Raw genomic sequence first — 18,006 nt, forward strand, 5'->3', positions numbered from 1 at the left:
ATCAAAACCACATTGAGATACCATCTAACCCCAGTTAGGATGGCTAAAATCCAAAAGACTATGAACGATAAATGCTGGCGAGGCTGCGGAGAAAAAGGAACTCTCATACATTGTTGGTGGGACTGCAAAATGGTGCAGCCTCTATGGAAAATGGTATGGAGGTTCCTTAAACAATTGCAAATAGATCTACCATACGACCCAGCCATCCCACTGTTGGGAATATACCCAGAGGAATGGAAATCATCAAGTCGAAGGTATACCTGTTCCCCAATGTTCATCGCAGCACTCTTTACAATAGCCAAGAGTTGGAACCAGCCCAAATGCCCATCATCAGATGAGTGGATACGGAAAATGTGGTACATCTACACAATGGAATACTACTCAGCTATAAAAACGAATGAAATACTGCCATTTGCAACAACATGGATGGACCTTGAGAGAATTATATTAAGTGAAACAAGTCAGGCACAGAAAGAGAAATACCACGTTCTCACTTATTGGAGGGAGCTAAAAATTAATATATAAATTCACACACACACATACACACATACACACATACACACACACACACACAAACCGGGGGGGGGGAGGAAGAAGATATAACAACCACAATTATTTGAAGTTGATACAACAAACAAACAGAAAGGACATTGTTGGGGGGGAGGGGGGGAGGGAGAAGGGAGGGAGGTTTTGGTGATGGGGAGCATTAATCAGCTACAATGTATATCGACAAAATAAAATTTAAAAAAAAAATAAAAAAAAATAAATATTTAACAAGTTAAAAAAAAATAGTTTTGAGCCTTTCTGTCTTTGATTCATTGCACAAACTGGCAAAAAAAAAATTAGTCATGATTAGGGGTATAGTGTGTGATTTGGAGAAAGTAAAGCTTGATTTTCATATGGCAGTTGGTTTGTGATTAGGCTTGTAATAATCTGTACAGCTTCTTAGAAAAGTATATGTTAATCTGCAATCTTGAATTGGTCTATTTTCATCTGAAAGGCTAAGATAGAAAAGAAAAGTAATGATATTCAACATGGACTTTGAGTACCAGCCTTTTCTTTGTTTTTAGAGAGCCGAGAAATAAAAATTCCAAGCCTCTTTGGTGTTTGGTGACATATGAGCACCAGTAAACTTTTGGTACTGCTTTGGTAGTTGTATTTGTATGTAGATGGGATAGTAGGGCCAAAATAACAAATCTGCAAATTTATTAATTGTGCTAGTTTTGGATTATCTATTACTATTTTGATAACACTGACAAAGGATCTGCTTTAATTTTACGGATATTTAAAATAGTATGCTTTAGATCTATTTTGTGTTCTTATAACATGGCTACATTTTTTTTTTAGCAGTTCCTTAACATAGGCTACTAAGCGTAAAGACTGTATAGACTGTTGAAGACCAGAATACTGCGTTGAGATACGGTTTCAAACTGAAATGACTGGAGTGGGACGGTGGTTAATTCAGATAGGAATAATATTTGAAAGCATCTGCTGGTCGAATTCTCTAGTTTACCTTAGCAGATTTGTTATACTGAACTGTAATAACTTGATAAAATAAGAACCATTATCTTAGAGACAAAGTATAAAAATGTATGTTAGCCATACATAATGCCGTGAAAGTGCATGGTAATTTATTTTTTTTTTACCACTTGCACTGTTAGTTTCTCTCTCATTCACCTTTATTTGTAGATTGTTAGTTAAGATATTGGGTGACCCATAAGAGCTTAATCATTTTTTAATTTCCAGTATTGTTTCCTTCCTTCCCTCCTTCCTTCCTCCCTCTCTCCCTCCCTCCCTCCCTCCCTCCCTCCTTCCCTCCCTTCCTTCCTTCCTTCCTAAGTTTTCGATATTTATTAGAAAGCATTTTTTTAATTGACATGATAATTGAACATGTGTATGGGGTACTGTGTGATATTTCAATACATGTGTACAATATGTAATGATCTTAATTCAGTCAGTCAGCATATCCATTACCTGAAACATTTATCATTTCTTTGTATTGGGAACATTCAAAATCTTCTTTTGTAGCTCATTGAAAGTATATACAATAAATTGTTACTTACAGTCACCCTACAGTGCTAGATAGAGCACTAGATCTTATCCATCCTTTCTAGCTATCATTTTGCATCTGTTAGTCACCCTCTTCCTACTCCCCTTTCCTGTGTCTGGTAATCACTATTCTACTTTCTGTGTATAAGCAATCAACTTTCTTATCTTCCGCATAGAACAAGAACATGCTGTATTTCTCTTTCTGTTCCTGGCTTATTTCACTTAAAATAATGTTCTCCAAGCTCATCTGTGTTGCAACGGTTTAATCTTTAGGAGGGACAGAATGGCATTTCTTGGCCTTAAAAGTGAATCACACACCACAGGCTGAATTGTAACTTTTTCCTCAGAAAATCTATAGGTTTTTCTGTTGATAGGTTGACATCCGGGTTAGGTACACAGTTCTAAGACCACTGATTACTTACTTTTAAGTGTTGGTGCTGTTTAATGCATTTAGTTTACTAGTATTTGCAGCATATTTGAGAAATTTCATTTGTATTCAACTAGTTTAAAAATAAAAAAAAAAAACCTTTGTAGTAATTTCAAACTTTGATCCTTGGTTTGAAAAAAAAATCTCAAGGTACATTGAATCTTATTTGCAGTGGTTGAATACCCAGATCTTTACTGAGATTGCTTATTTCTGATATACTGTGTGTATACGTAATATGTAGCTAGTTTCTAAAACGAAAATACAATTTAACATTAACTTTTTAATTCGCTTTGGCTTTCAGGGTCCTGGGTGTCAGGGTCACAATTATAATTATGCACTCTGAAAATTTTGTTTTGCCATAACTTTGTATTTTAATGCTGGGCTTACTTGCTACTTTTTTGCTGTGTGTCTCATTGCTGTTATCCTTTTCCCATGAGGATTAGAATTTGCAACTAAACACAGACAGATGCAGTCATGCTTCTTGAGGGATTTATTCTAAGATTTGTTGGGCATCTATAAATGTGGCTACTTAAGTACAATTTAAAATCCAATTCCTCGGTCACAAGTGCTCGATAGCTACATGTGGGCAGAGGTTACCGTATTGGACAGCAGAGATAGAAAACAGTTTCATCATTTCAAAAAGGCCTTTTGAATAGTGTTGTTCTAGGCTCTGGACGTAGAGATAAACAGATCGATAGATGCTTGCTCTCATGTTTACCTTCTAGTGGGACTGATAGTAAGCAAATGTATAATGTTGGTACTAGGAAGAAAGATGAAAGTAAAGCAGGGTGTAAAGACAGCGTGTGTCGGAACAGAGTGAGGGGGAGTTTAGATAGTTTGTTATGAAACGCACTCTGAGGGTAAGACATTTGAATGTCACCGAATGAAGTGAAAGAGCGAGTCTTGCGAAGGTTTGTGGGAAGAACATCCTAGGCATAGGGAACAGCAAGTATAAAGGCCCTGAGGTGGGAACAAAACAAGTTTGGCATATTTGAGGAAAGGCAGGAAAGCCTGTGCAAATGAGGTGCTAGGAGAATGGTAGAAAGTGAAGGAGAAAAAGAGTAGTGACAGTGTGGCCAGATCATGTGGTTCTCTGTGGTCTCTGGTAAGGAGGTTGGATTTTAACTTGAGTGTGGTGGACATTGGAGGGTTTTGAGCAGAAGAGTGGCATGATCTGCACTGTGTTTATTGAACTGTTTAATATGTTGAATTTACAAAAGTAGAACACTCATTGATTCCCTTGTGCTTACTGTCCAGCTCGAGTAACCATCATTTCATGGATGACCAGTTTGCCGTACATATATGTACAGCCATTCTCTTTTCCCCTTTCTGTATCATTTTGAAGCATGATTTATGTTTTAAAATATCGCTGTGGCTGCTGTGTGGAGAACTGACTTTTGGGGGATAAGAAGAGAAGCAGGGAGATAAGTTAGGAGGCTATTGCAGTAATCCTGGTAAGAGATGGTAGCTTGGAGTAGAATGGTAGCTAGTGGTTGAAGTGATGGGAAGTAACTGGATCCAGGTGAAGCCAACAGCACTGCTGGTGCGCATAGTGAAGGAAAAAGGAGTTAAGGACAATGCCTGTGTTAAGGTCCAGATGGCAAGGTGACTGTTGATAGGGAGAGTTTGGTTTTATTCATGTTGAGTTTTAAAATGCCTGTTAGAAGTTGAAGAAGAGATATCAGGGTACAAGATACAAATGTACATAGAATCTGGAGCTCAGGCAGAAATGGTACAAGGATTGATATCTGGGTAAATCCAGACATTTAGAAGTCAGGAAGAATAGAAGAATCTTGTAAAGGTTACTAAGAAGGAAAAACAATTGAACTTTCGGGTGACCAGCTGTTTTAGCATCTCAAGTTCCACATCCTAAGAAACCACTCAGTCTCTGGCAAAATGGGATAGTTGATTATCCCGGAGAGAAGGAAATAAGAGTGTTATGATCTGGAATTAGAGAGACAGTGTTCAAGTAGGAGGGAATGATAAAATTACTAATATTACTGAAGCATTTTGGGAAGTGTGTTGCTTTGTGAAAGTGTTAAATATCGTTAATGGGAAATAATGGATTTGCTGAGGAATAGAGTTAGGGTATAAATAGACCACCAGGTATAAGACTTTCTTAAGTATTTTATAAACATTGCATCAATGGTCCAAATTCAGAATTTTCTTAAATCTCATTTACTCTCCCTTTTTTTCCTCTTAAACAGCAGATAAAATTCAAGTAAAAGTAATTATTAAGCACCAAAAGGATCTGCGGACGAAACTTATGTGCCGTAACAGTTCATTTTAGTTTTAACATGTATTTACATATCACTGGCAAAAGATGTATTGTAATGAAACCTGTATAGTTGAATAGCAATAAGTTTTCAAATTTCTGCTTAAACTTTTGTTGGTTATTTCACATTATTTTTTCTTGTAGATTTTATAATCTTTGCTTGTTTTAATAGGAATCATGGCTTCGAAAGAATTACCTCAGTGATTTCGAACACCATTTTATGAGCCATTTTCCATATGCCTTAAAAGAAATAACCGAGCACAGAAGGAAAGAGACAAATAAAAGGTATTGTGATTCTTTTCCACTGTATAGGTTTGAAAAGCTTTTTAAACAAATTATCAGTAAATAATTAGTCTTAATATGGAACTTTCTAAACTGTGAGGCATGTATATTTAGATTTTGTGAAAATACAAGTAGCAGTAGTATGGCTAATCTTGAACAAGTCACTTTAAGCCTTGGGACTAACAGGCTTTTGATTTAAAAAAAAAAATTAAACTGAGTGTTTTGTGTGCTACAAGAATGTATCAAAGTACATAAATACTAATTTAGTAAACGTTGCCGACGTGGGGGATTTATTTGGGTGAGACACTATGTAATTATTGAATCTCTAAGTGAGATAGTATTTTGAAGGTCATCTAATTCTGCTCTCATTTATACATGAGGAAATTGGTATGACACTAATATCAGTATCCTGAAAGAAGAGGGATAATTGGAGAATAATCAGAAAGGGATGGGTGATAGATTAAAAGATGGAGTTAAAAGGAAAAGTAAGCCTGAAAATTATTTAAAATGTCCACCTCAAGTGAGAGCAGATAAATGTGAGAACACATGATGCGATAAAATATGACAAACAGGTACAAGCTAGAACACTTAAAACCGTAGTTCGCCCAAGTGAACAAACACTTGCGAAGGATCTTACAGTCTGTCAAAAGGTTCTTAGATACACCAAAGAATCATTAAGTTCTTTGAGCAGGTTTCCAAGGATATGCTTAGAAGTGATAAGGCTGTTATAGGCATATGGTTTTTTCATTCATTCACTAAATATTTATTTTGGTTGCTTTCTATGAACAAAGTATCGTGGTAGAGGTAATCAGATGTCTCAAGGTATACTCGCTCTCCTAAGCAGTTTCGTTCTGAATTGTAAGAAAGAGTGTCAGGAGGCAGAAAACACACCAGTGATTTTTTTTAACAGAGAAAGGATTTGTTAACTGAAACACCAAAATGACAGAAGGGAACAGTAAGATATTTTGGAGGTAGCAACTGAGGAGGCAGCTACTATCTCTAGAACTGGGGGAACAAAGAGAGGAATGGCAGAAGCTTGGAGAAGGGAGCCAAAACTCTGACCTCTGAGAAGTGGGTGCTGCTCGGTTGGTGCTAGTGTCTTGAGCTCAGAAGTGGGGCCCAATGGGACTGAGGCCCAGAATGCTGCAGAGGGGGCTCTGGCTAGCAGGTGCTGGTGTTTCTTAGGGGGTGGTTCTGTTTCTGTGTCAGAAAAACTGCAAATTGGAGTAAACTGTGGCTACTAGAATGTGCTGCTAATGGCCTAAGGAAGATCTGCCGGTCGATACTGGCAGCAATGGGAAGCAAAAAAATAGGATGGGAGAGTGTCTCATCTTCCTACAGCTTTGTAGTCTCTTTTTACCATTCTTGGCAGATCCCAATGAGAAGCAGCTGCAGAGGAAAAAAATGTGGCTCACAGAGTCGGAGCACCAGGATTACAAAGCAAAGCGTAAAGTGTGGGTTTGAAGCTGAGAAACAATAGCTCAGTAAGTGACAGGAGGAGTGAATTTACATATTTGAAACAAGGCAGCATATAAGTATCATTAGAACTGTATAATTAAGTGCTATAGGAATTCAAAGGAAGAGACAGATCCCTTGTTAGGATAGACAGACAAAGCTATATTGAAGAGTAGTATTTGACTGGATGTAGTGGATATGATTTCAGCAGGCAGGAATGCAAGGGATGAGAGACTATACTAACTGGAGAAGACAGCATACAGGAGAGCTGTAGGATAAGGTAAGGAATGGAGGGCATGGACCTGGGTCAAAGCTGGTTTCTTCTTGTCACTGACCTTAATGCTCAAAGTAATTTCTTATTTCTGGAGTTTATTTATCTTTTAGCCTTGATCCTTTTGGCATTGAAGAATTGTGGTTGGGTTAGGACTGTTGTTTTAGGAAGAGTAATTTAGGGAATTTCTGGAGTTGAGGTGACAGAGTCAAACAGAGAGATAAAATCCTGACATCTTGCTCAAGAAAATTTTCCCCCACGTACAATTTTCTTCTTGGAGCAAAAGTTTTTATCCATGGGTAAGCTTCAGAAAGTCCTTGAACTCTTGAAATAATGATATAGCATTGTATATTTGTGTATTTTTTTCTGGTAAGGGGTTCTATATATAATTTTTATCAAAATGAGATTAAATAATGGGTAGAATGTTTGGAACTTAGTAGACCATTAAATTATCCAAGAGTATATTGGTGTGCCATTATTTAACACATGTATTGGACATTTAATATGTACAAGGCACTTACTGTACTAGGTGGTGAGCATTTATTCATTTATTTTTACATTTTAAAAATCAACTTTATTGAAGTATAACTTATGTACAATTAAATGCACCCATTGTAAGTGAACAGTTTGGCAAGCATACGTACTCCAATTACTATGCCAAGATAATAGAACTTTTCCTTATCCTAAATTACCACATGCTTATTTTTAGTCAATCTTCCACATGTCTTGCTACCCCAGGCATCCGCAGTCTGATTTCTAACACTATAGGTTAGTATTTAGTTTTAGAACTTCATATAATTTTTTTTTTTTTTAAAAGCATACTGTATGTAATATTTTGTCTCTGGCTTCTTTCAGTAGTCTTTTTGAGATTCATTCACATTCTTGCATGTAACAGTAGTTTGTTCTTTTATATTGCTGTATAGGATTCCATTGTATCAATCTACTACAATGGTCTTATCCATTGTCCATCAAATTCATTTTTGTTTTTTCGTAAAGAAAACAAAATTTATCGCTTACAGTTTCAGAAACTAGTAAGTCCAAAGTGCAGGAAACACATCTGGTGAGGGTCTTGTCCTGGTGGTGAGTACAGCAACTCAGGGAATCGCATTGTGAAATGGTGGAGCAGAGAGAGTAACTGCCTTGTGCTGTGCTTTTTGTTTCCCTTTTGACTTAGTTTTTATTTATTTATTTATTGGTTATGAATATTCATAGGGTACAAAGCAAATTGTCACCACTCGTGCCTAAGATGTGATGGCCAGATCCATACTGGCAGCTTGCCCATTACCACAAATTGTGATTATACCCTGTGACCCCACCCAGTTATCCCCCCAATTATCCCTAACCTCCCTCCCCATCCCCCTTTGCATCCTTAGGTAATGTTCTCTCCCTCTGCAAGTCCAACACACCACTGTGGTCTTTCTTTCCTTCCTTCTTTCTCTCTTAGCTCCCACATATGAGTGAGCACATATAGTATTTATCCCTCTGTGCTTTGCTTATTTCACTCAACGTAAGTTTCTCCAAGCTCATCCATGTTGTTGCAAATGGGAGAATTTCATTCTTGTTTTATGGCAGAGTAGTATTCCATGGTGTATATACAAGGCGGTGAGCATTTAGTGGTAAAGGAAATAGGCAGGGTGCCAGTTCTCATGGAGTATAGTTTAATGAGGGAGACATACTTATTTCTCTGATTCTTTAATCAGTGACTGACTGATAAATATAATGAAGGAAGAGTTTACGGTTTATACCTAAGGAGGCGGTCCTGACCTTTCAAGGAGGAGGAGGGTCCTAGGGGAGGCTACTGTGTTGAAGTGACATTTGTCTCAAGATATAAAAGGTAAAAAAAAAAAAAAAAAAAAAGGAGTTAACTTGAGGAGGTTGAGATGGAGAATTGTAGGCTTTTTAGCAAAGATGGATTGCTGGTATAATTAACTTATTCTTCATCGGGTTCCTCCAGTGGTTATTTTTTGGCCCTATAGGCTGCTCTTGTTAGTGCATTGAATACTTAGTACATACCAATACAGGTCATAGTTAGGGAAGCCAACAGTAGTCTAGGCCAGTGGCCTTCACATTCGTCTTCATGTTCCCCCAGTATATTTTTAACATTCATGTCTAAATTTTTTCATCTCAGGTTGAAATAGAGAGTTACCAGTGATATAATTTATTTTGTTGTGGTGAAATATACATAACATGAACCATTTTAACTGCTTTTTTTTTTCTCAGTATGCATAAGTATCATTCTTTTATTTATTTATTGAATTTATTTTTTTAATTTTAACTTCTCAGTGTACATTGACTTTCGTGACCCTTTTACCCACTCATGAATTTGCCTATTCTTCATACCTCATGTAAAGTGGAATCTTATAGTATTTATCCTTTTGTGTATGAAATAATGTCTCTACAACAATGTTGTAACATGTATCGGAATTTCATTTTTTTAAAACAGACTTTATTCTTTAGAGCAGTTCTAGGTTCACAGCAAAACTGAGCAGAAAGTACAGAGTTCCCATGTACTCTCTGTCCCGATCCATGCATAGCCTTTTTTCACTGTTAACACTGTGCAGCAGAGTAGTACGTTCGTTCCAGTCTGTGAACCTACACTGATACGTCATTATCACCAAAGTGATAATTTACACTAGAGTTACTGTTGGTGTTACACATTCTGTGAGTTTTGACAAGTGTATCCGTCATGATAGTATCATACAGAATAGTTTCAGTGTTCTAAAAATCCCCTGGGCTGTGCCTAGCTTTTTCATCCTTCCATCTCCTAACTCCTGGTAACCACTGATCTCTTTACTATCTGCATAGTTTTGCCTTTAACAGAATGTCATATAGTTGGAATCATACAGTATGTATCCTTTTCAGATTGGTTTCTTTCACTTAGTAATATTCATTCAAGGTTCTTGCATGTCACTTGATGGCTTGGTTATTTCTTTTTAGCGCTGAATAGTATTCCATTGTATGTATACCACATTTTGTTTATCCATTTGTCTACCAGTGGTCATTTGGGTTGTTTCCACCTATTGACTATTGTGAGTAATGCTGCTATGAACATTGGTTTCCAAATATGTGTTCAAGTTTTTTGCTTTTAACTTTTTTGTGTATATCAAAGGATGTAATTTTGGCACTCCTGAAAATACCGACATCTAAAAAATTCAGGGTAGCTGAGTGGTCTTTAAGAACACTGCCTTTCTGGGCTCATAATTTATTGATTTAGATGATTATTCTGAGTTAATGCCGGTAAGTACAACTAGCATGAAAAGGTTTGTGAATATAGATACAGCTAAGTCTTGCCTTTGGCCTACAGATCAGTTTGTGAAAACAGTTAATTCACTGCTGACTGGAGAAGTCCATTAATCGGAAAGATTTTTTTGTATGCTGGGGAAATTTTAGTTTATTTTTTCAGAGGAACAGAGAGATTTGATTAATTTAGCAAGTTGAGGTTGATTGAGTGGTGGTTGGGTTGTGAATTTATTGCAAAGTATGTTAGAAAGGCCAGATTTCCATTTACGGTAGTGATAGTTTCTTTTAAAAGTATTTGTTTTTAAAATGTGAGCTGTACCAAATAATGAGTGAATAGAAGAAGTTCAGACAGTATGCGGATGATTACGTTTTGGCAAATGTACTAACAAACAGATTTCTTTTGGGGGACCAGAGAACAGAATAAGCTGCAGAGAAAGATAGCACAGTAGAGACTGAGTACTTCCGGAAGAAAAAATCAAAAAGGAAATGGATTTGCAGTTTCATCCACAGAAAAAAAATCAGGACTTCCTGTCATTAAATCGAAGAGAAATATCTGTAAAGGCTAAAATGAAAGATCATCTAGAATAGCATTAAAAGGTTACGTGGTAAAAAGAGGTTTGTTGGATGTATTGTATACAGAAAGTTTTCATAACTAGTTTAAATAAGGACTCCTTTGAAGATCTAGAATTGTTAAATCCATAAGGATTGTTATTACTTAGGGAGAACCTTATGATAAAGGAACAGAACAAATTAGGCTGGAGGTGGGAGGAAAACTCCCTGAGATTTTGTGTAAGCAGAAGACTTTTTTTTTTTTAATGTGTATTTTATAAGCATTGTTGGTATTGTGAGACAGTTGATTACATTTAGCTAGCTTACTCTTATGACATTTATCTAAGGCAGTAGTTCTCAAAGTGTGGTCCTTGACGCCTCTGGACCGCAAGGTAAGAACTACTTTCATAATTATACTAAGACATTATTTGCCTTTTTGTTTTGTTTTGTTTTGACATTTGCACTGACAGTGCAAAAGCAGTGGCGGGTAAAACTTGGTTTGATAGCATGAATTAAGCAGCAGCACCAAACTGTACTAGTAGACACATTCTTCACTGCCATATACTCACAGTGTAAAAGAACAAGCCAGCTTCACTTAAAAATGTTTTTAACGAAGCAGTGAAAATTCTGATTTTATTAAGTTATGACCCTTGAAAACATGCATTTTTAATATTCTGTTTGATGGAAGTGTACGTAAAGCATTACTGCTGTATATCAAAGAACTACAGTTATCTCAAGAAAATAGCTTTGTGTGATCGTTCTACTTGTAAGTATTTTTTTTTGGAATGGACTCAATTTTAACCTAAAAATGACTGAGACAAACTCAGACTTGGGTGTTTTGGCAGACATTTTTTTCACAAAAATGAACAAAGTGGACCTCTCAATTCCAGGAAAACAACTGGTATTTGTTGCCGATGATAAAATTTGAGCTTTCAAGCAAAAATTGATATTTTGGAGAACTTCTCTCTACCACTATGAATTGTACCCTTACTTTTTCTCCCTTTCTGCTCTTCGTTTCCCCCCCCCCCCCCCATGTATCTCTGTCCATCGGGGATCATTAAGAATCTTCTGGAGCTTTTTTTTTTTTTTTTTGCATAAAAATATTTTTTTCTTTTGTATTTCTAAAGAAAGTTTTAGTAGAGTATAATATTCTTGGTTATTTTCTTTGAGCACACTTAAAATAACATTTTACTGTCTCCTGGTTTTCACTGCTGTTTAAGAAGTCAGTGACGAGCCTAACTGTTGATGCTTTTAAAAGTGACATGTTAGTTTTTTCCTCCTAAAATTTTTCTCCTTGTCCTTTGTTTCCTGCAGTTTCATAATGATGTATCCTGGTGTGGTTTTCTTTCCTTTTTATTTATTCTCCTTACAATTCAGTAGACTTACTGAATCTGAAATCTTGAATCTTCAACAACATGTCTTTACTCGGTTCTGAAAAATTCTCATTATCTTTTAAAAAATTACTGCAGTACCATTTTCACTTTTAACGCTAATTTAGTATAGAAGAACACTTCAAAAAGTTTGTGTACTCTAACTTTAGAGATATTTACTGAATCATCCTCTCCTGTTTTTCTTGTCTTTTCTTTATCTCTTATGTTCCAGTTTTTAATTCTTTAGTTGTGTCCAATGGTAGCCAAACATAAATCCATTGAATTTTTTTCCTAATTTTTATTTTAGTTCTAGAATTTCTGTCCACTTGTTCCGTCATCATTTATTGAAAAGATGATCCTTTATCCATTGAATTGCCTGTGCTTCTTTGTCAAAGTTCAGTTGACTATATTTTTGTGGGTTTATTTTGGGACTCTCTGTTCCGTTAACTTATGAGTGTGTCTCTTCTTTCACCAATACCATGCTGTCTTGATTACTGTAGCTTTACAGTAAGCCTTGAAATGGAATAATGAGAGTCCTCCTGCTTTGTTCTGCTTCAGTCTTGTGTTGGGTATTCTGGATCTTTGACTGTATCATATAGACTTTACAGGCAATTTGTCAGTAACTACGAAACAGCTTGATGGAATTTTGATTAGTATCATGTTGAATCTATGGATCCAGTTGGAAAGAACTATTCCTCAAGCGACTAGGATGTTGTAGAACTGGAATTCGGTTTTATCTGAGCTGTTTATTTTATCCTGGGAGAGAAACCTTTAAGGATCCAGCTTAAAGTAGCGATCATATATCTTTGGCTGGCCTCGGGGCTTAGACTTTTGCCTTCCTTTCTCTGTGGAGCCACTGAAAGGTTACCTTAGTTTTGCAGCTTTTTCTGTGGAATTGGCAGTTGCCCACAAGACTAAATCTTGAGTGCCGGGAACTTGCTTTTTCCCAGGTTTTGGGGCCCAGTAAGTGAATGTTCATTTTCTTGTTAGCTCTTTTGAGAGTGCTTTTGAGATTTAAAAAAAAAAAAAAACAAAAACAAAAAACGATTTCATCCAGCTTTTAAAGTTATTTTCAAAAAGAGGATTGGTTCTAACTACCTACACTACCAATACTGGAAATTGAAGTTTCACCAGAGACCTGCCTCCCTTATGGAATTGATGGTTGGTATATTTATTCTTTAAAATTTTTGTATAAATTCGTGGAGGATCAGAATGAACTCTGGCACGTTTGAAGATGTCCATTGAGACCTTTCGGATAGTAACAGATTATGCTGTTCAAGATAAAGTTACGCTAGATCATGTAGCGCTCTTCCTGTGGGGAAGAAATGTTGCAAGTCTGTCCCAGTTTTTATTCTCTCTTTTCTTAATGAAAGAATTCCCAATTTTTAGCTGCATATATGGCTACACAAAGCAAAATCTATATTTCCCAGCTTCCTTTGTAGTTAGGAGCAGTTATGTGGGTAGTTTCTTTTAGATAGTTCAGACTTCTCCCATTATCAGACTTGCACATTGAGTTGTCTGTGGGTCATCTCTGGCTGGATTTCTGACACTTTAGCTCACATATCCAAGGTAGAATTTATTTCTAGATCTCTGTTCCTTTTTCATCATCACCGTTATCAACTTAGTCACCAGTGCTAGATCCCTTGACTGCTTCCATTTCCATCGTCCCCAAACTCACTCATATATGTGTACATTTAAGCACATTTCAGGTCCAGGTAATTTTTATTCTCCCTAAATGCCCCCACTTCTCCCAGTTCATACCAACAAAGACCCTGGTTCTTGCACCTGCCATCTCTTGCCTGGATTGCTAAAATAGCTGCACAAACTGCTTCTTTGTTTATGGTCTCTAACTTGCATTTTTCCTTTTGCATCCACAGAATCATTCATCCGAAAGAAGGTCACAACCCTGTTACTCCCTTTCCTACAGAATTCATTTTAGTGTCTTTAGCCTTTGACTCTTTGTCATTTGGTCCCATTTTACCTTTCCAGGCCCATTTGTCATTTCTGGTCTTGCATTTGACGAAATGCAATTGATAGCGCCAACTTTACTTATCTTTTATTTTCCTTCTCATGTATTTGTGGTTTCTCTCTACTGTGTCCTGGCTTAAGCCTAACCTAGGATTCATCTTTTCCTTTAAATGGTTAGTTTGAGATATGTATGATTTTAGATAACTTTACGTTTTTCAAAACATGACGGAAATAGGCTCTGTTGTTGAACATATCATAGTCTGCAATGAATGTGTTCTGAGTTGCAAATTGTGTCTTTAGAAGAATATTCTATTTGAGGTGTTTTGAAATTTCTTTCAAGCTTTGAAAGGCATGTTTTTTATTTGACTAGAATTTAAAAAACTGATTTCAATATGGGAATTAAAAAATTAAGTTATTTCAGACCAGTGCTTACCTAGATAAGTCTCCTTCACACGTGAGGAAATTGTGGCCAGGAGAAATTAGTGATTCTTTTAAGTCAAATGATTACTTAAAAGCAGAGCCAAGATCTACTGTGGTGTTCATCCAAATACAAGTATCTTCTATTAAAAAAGTCTTTAAGTGTGTTAGGGGTTTCAAGTCTTTTTATCTTTCAAATCTTCTGAGATTCTCAGGCATTTACCTTTTGTGTGAATAGCACTTAGTAGTGAACTGAGCAGTATACACTGTAATTCATGTCTTAACAACCTTCATTCCCTAATGGATGGTTTATTTCTAGAACTGTGGCCTAAACCTGGCCTGTGCACCTGTCTTTGTGGCAATTTATCAGTTCTAGAAGGAAACGTGTTTTATCCATTGATTGATTATTTTAAGTATTCTAAATGAAGCAGACACAGTTGATGTAACACTTTATAGATGTGTGTTTGTCTTTGTTTGTTTTTAGCACGAAGCATTGCACGATTGTCTCCAATAACATAGATCATCTCTTACTGAATTTAACACTGTCTGATATCATTTTCTCCCTGGCCAGTGCCTCAACTTTGGCGAAGGATTCCAGTTGGATAGAAACGATAAGGAAATTTGTGACAGAGACCCTTGAAGATGGTTTTAGGCTAAATAGTAAGCAGCTGAACAGATTGCTTGGTGTATCATGGAGGTTAATGCAGATACAACCAAACAGAGGTAGGTAATGCTGATTTGCCCTTATTTAAGAGAGGAGCTCTTATGCATGCCATTTAGGTTCTACATTGAAGCCTTAAAAGGTAGCTAGCCTAATTATTTATAAAGCACTATCTGCTTGAACACTGAAATCGTCTACGGCTTAGTAATTCTGTTTTCAGTGGTTGGTCCACTCTGAAGCAAATTGCTTAAGAGTTCTACCTGTTGTTTTGCCCCCCACAGATTTGTTACCCCACTTCCCCTGGGTGATGGAGCCGCAAAGGATTACTTAAAGCCCTTTTTTTTTGTTTTTTTTTTTTTTTTTTTGAGCAGTGAGAAGCCCCAAAGTGGTTAACTTTCCCGGAATTTTTAAGCGAGAGGCATTCCCAAAAACGGAATTAACCCCAATTGGGTTTTTTTTGCATTTATTTTCCAGACCAGGAAGAGAACATAGGTAGGCTTATAGTTTAACAGTATAGACTGGTAACTTTTAGTGAAACAAGGCAGATGACATTTTAGTAAGGCCATTAAGTGATTTATTAACAGACATTTTTTTTACAGCAATTTTTTTGGTATTTTTATAATTTAATTAGTAATCTATTTGTTTTTGAGCCAGCAACCTTGCTGTGCCACACATTTTTATTTTACAGCAGAGACTTTCTAGCCTGAGGAAAATTTTCTGTTTTTTGCAAGGTCAATATTTGAAACTGTAAGGCTTTGGAAAACCAGGCCCTGTGAAGTACATATGCTTTATAGTATATTCCACATCTCCCCCCATTTTATTTATTTTAAAAGGAAAAGCAAAAGTTCCAGATTAGGTTGGCACAGTTAAGACAAAAACATTTAAAGCAAAGTTGGTATTATTTAGCATCGCAAGTTCTTTTTTAATTTACTCTAGGTGAGGACTGAGATGTTGTTATTTTTTAGGGCAGCTGCAGCGGCATTATTTTAGGTGCTGCGAATTGGGTGTAATTGCCAATTGTTGAAACTCCGGAAAGGGATTTTGCTCCATATAATAGTTGATTTTGAGTCTAGAAAGTTCGTTAAACTGTTTAGGACATTACAGTTTGTAAAGCATTTAGTTTTTTGTAAAATTTTTGATTCATTACAAGTTTTTGTTTAAGAACAGGATGTTTTATTTAAGTTACAAACACCCTCTTTAAGGCCAGGAAAATTTAGAGAACTGCTTTTGTAGAGAAGACGTTTTTCCCTTTCTGATTAAGGCATTTTTTTATAAAAGCATTGATGATTAATATCTCGATTGGAAAGGTTTTACTTTTCTTTGTATAAATATTTTGGTGTTGGGAAGGCTTTTTCCCAGGTGGTGATTGAAAGGAACATTTTGGCTTACTTTTTTATAGTGATTTGTCTTACGTTGGGGGGTAGATGAACAGCAGGATGAAGCAGCAGTTAGGCCAAATGTAGGCAACATGAAAGAGGGGTCAGAACTTGGAAGTGAGACGTGCTATTTTATATTTAAAGTTTTAAATTTTATTTTGTTATAAGGAGAGAGTTAATTTTTATTAAACTTATACAAATAGCCACATTGTTATAATAGTTATAAGGATATTTAAAGTTATTAAATTTGGGGGGGGATTAATAGGGAGAAAACAAATGCTTTCACTTTTGTTTTAAATGACGTTTTACCAAACTGTTGTTAGTTATAGATAGCTTGAGAGAGAGAGAGAGAGAGAAAGTTTTTTACATTTGAAAACATTAAGAGAACCAGCAGTGTTTTAAAATAAGGAAATTGTAAAAACCCATAATTTTTTCTTTTTCTTTTTTTTTTTTTTTTTTTTTTTTGTCCTTTTCGTGACCGGCACTCAGCCAGTGAGTGCGCCGGCCATTCCTATATAGGATCCGAACCCGCGGCGGGAGGCTCGCCGCGCTCCCAGCGCCGCACTCTCCCGAGTGCGCCACGGGCTCGGCCCGAACCCTTAATTTTTAAAAATTAATTTACCAATTAACTTTTGTTGATTTGACTTTTGTGAACAATTTTATAAACCCATTATTTTTTTCATTAGAATTTTGGAATTTTAGTTTAAAGCTATGAACTTAAAGTTTGTTGGAAAACTGTACCTATTAGAGTTTTTTTATGAAATATTTGAAGACATAACATTTAAAAATTATAATTAAACCAAGATTATGACTGGTAGCATTTACATTAAGACAGATCTTTAAGAACCTTACCAGATTTTCGAACACATATTTATAACACCTTTAGTACTGACAGTGCTTTCCCATATAGTTTAATTTATTAAATAAGCCAATTAGTTTTGATACATTTGTATATATCCTTTGAGAAACTTTAGGGCCCTTGGAATTTTTTAGTTATTTTGATCTTTTAGTATTTTGTGTTGGAAAGCTTTGTTAAATAACAAAAGGCTTAAAACACTTAGTTGAATAAAATTACAAAATTACTACAAAAAATAAAACCAAAGTGACAAAGGGTTTTAAAGGCAGAGAGCACAAGAACGTAAGTTTTTAAATCACTTATTTAACGGACACAGAAAACCTTTTATAATTTTCTACTAAGAGCAGTTAAGTGAAAAGACCTTGAGTAATCCTGTTTGATTAGTAAACCCAGGCAGTGATGTGTGCTGATAAGAACATTTTTTATACATTGAGGTTAGTAAATAGGCCTTATTTGTTAAAGCAGATGATACAGAGCCCAATTTGAGTTTTAGCTATATTTACCAAATACATCTTTATGGTTTCCCAGCCAAAAACTTGGTGTATTAGATTTATACCCTTATTAGTTAGTGCTAACTAGCGCCTATGCCATAGTTGGCATCGGTTTTTTTTTTTTTTACTAGCCATTTTAGGTTCCTGGTTTTTACCGTGGCAGTTGGAGCCATGTGGAGCTGAAGACAGAGGGCAGCATATACATAAAAGATACTGTTTTTCCCAGCATGGCCAGGAGGCAGAGCTGAGATAACGAGACATATTGACCTAGAGACAAATTTAGGTAAAAGGTTTGAATCAAATCTTGAAAATATATTTA

At 36.0% G+C, this 18,006-nt stretch overlaps 1 protein-coding gene across 3 annotated transcripts in view; it reads left to right on the forward strand.

The window, feature by feature from the left end:
• LOC134365739 (ral guanine nucleotide dissociation stimulator-like 1) overlaps positions 1-18,006 on the forward strand; it is a 106,931-nt gene that overhangs the window by 9,664 nt on the left and 79,261 nt on the right. The window contains exons 2-3 of one of the 3 annotated variants that reach the window (XM_063081996.1): positions 4,924-5,036; positions 14,875-15,026. In XM_063081996.1, the coding sequence (XP_062938066.1) occupies positions 4,972-5,036; positions 14,875-15,026 (217 nt within the window). In that variant the 5' untranslated portion in view covers positions 4,924-4,971. Of the gene's footprint in view, positions 1-4,923; positions 5,037-14,874; positions 15,027-18,006 lie in introns of those variants that run through there. The other 2 variants (XM_063081997.1, XM_063081998.1) reach the window with 2 other exon arrangements.

The sequence above is a fragment of the Cynocephalus volans genome, chromosome 17 (genome assembly GCF_027409185.1).
Source record: "Cynocephalus volans isolate mCynVol1 chromosome 17, mCynVol1.pri, whole genome shotgun sequence".
Lineage (NCBI taxonomy): Eukaryota > Metazoa > Chordata > Mammalia > Dermoptera > Cynocephalidae > Cynocephalus > Cynocephalus volans.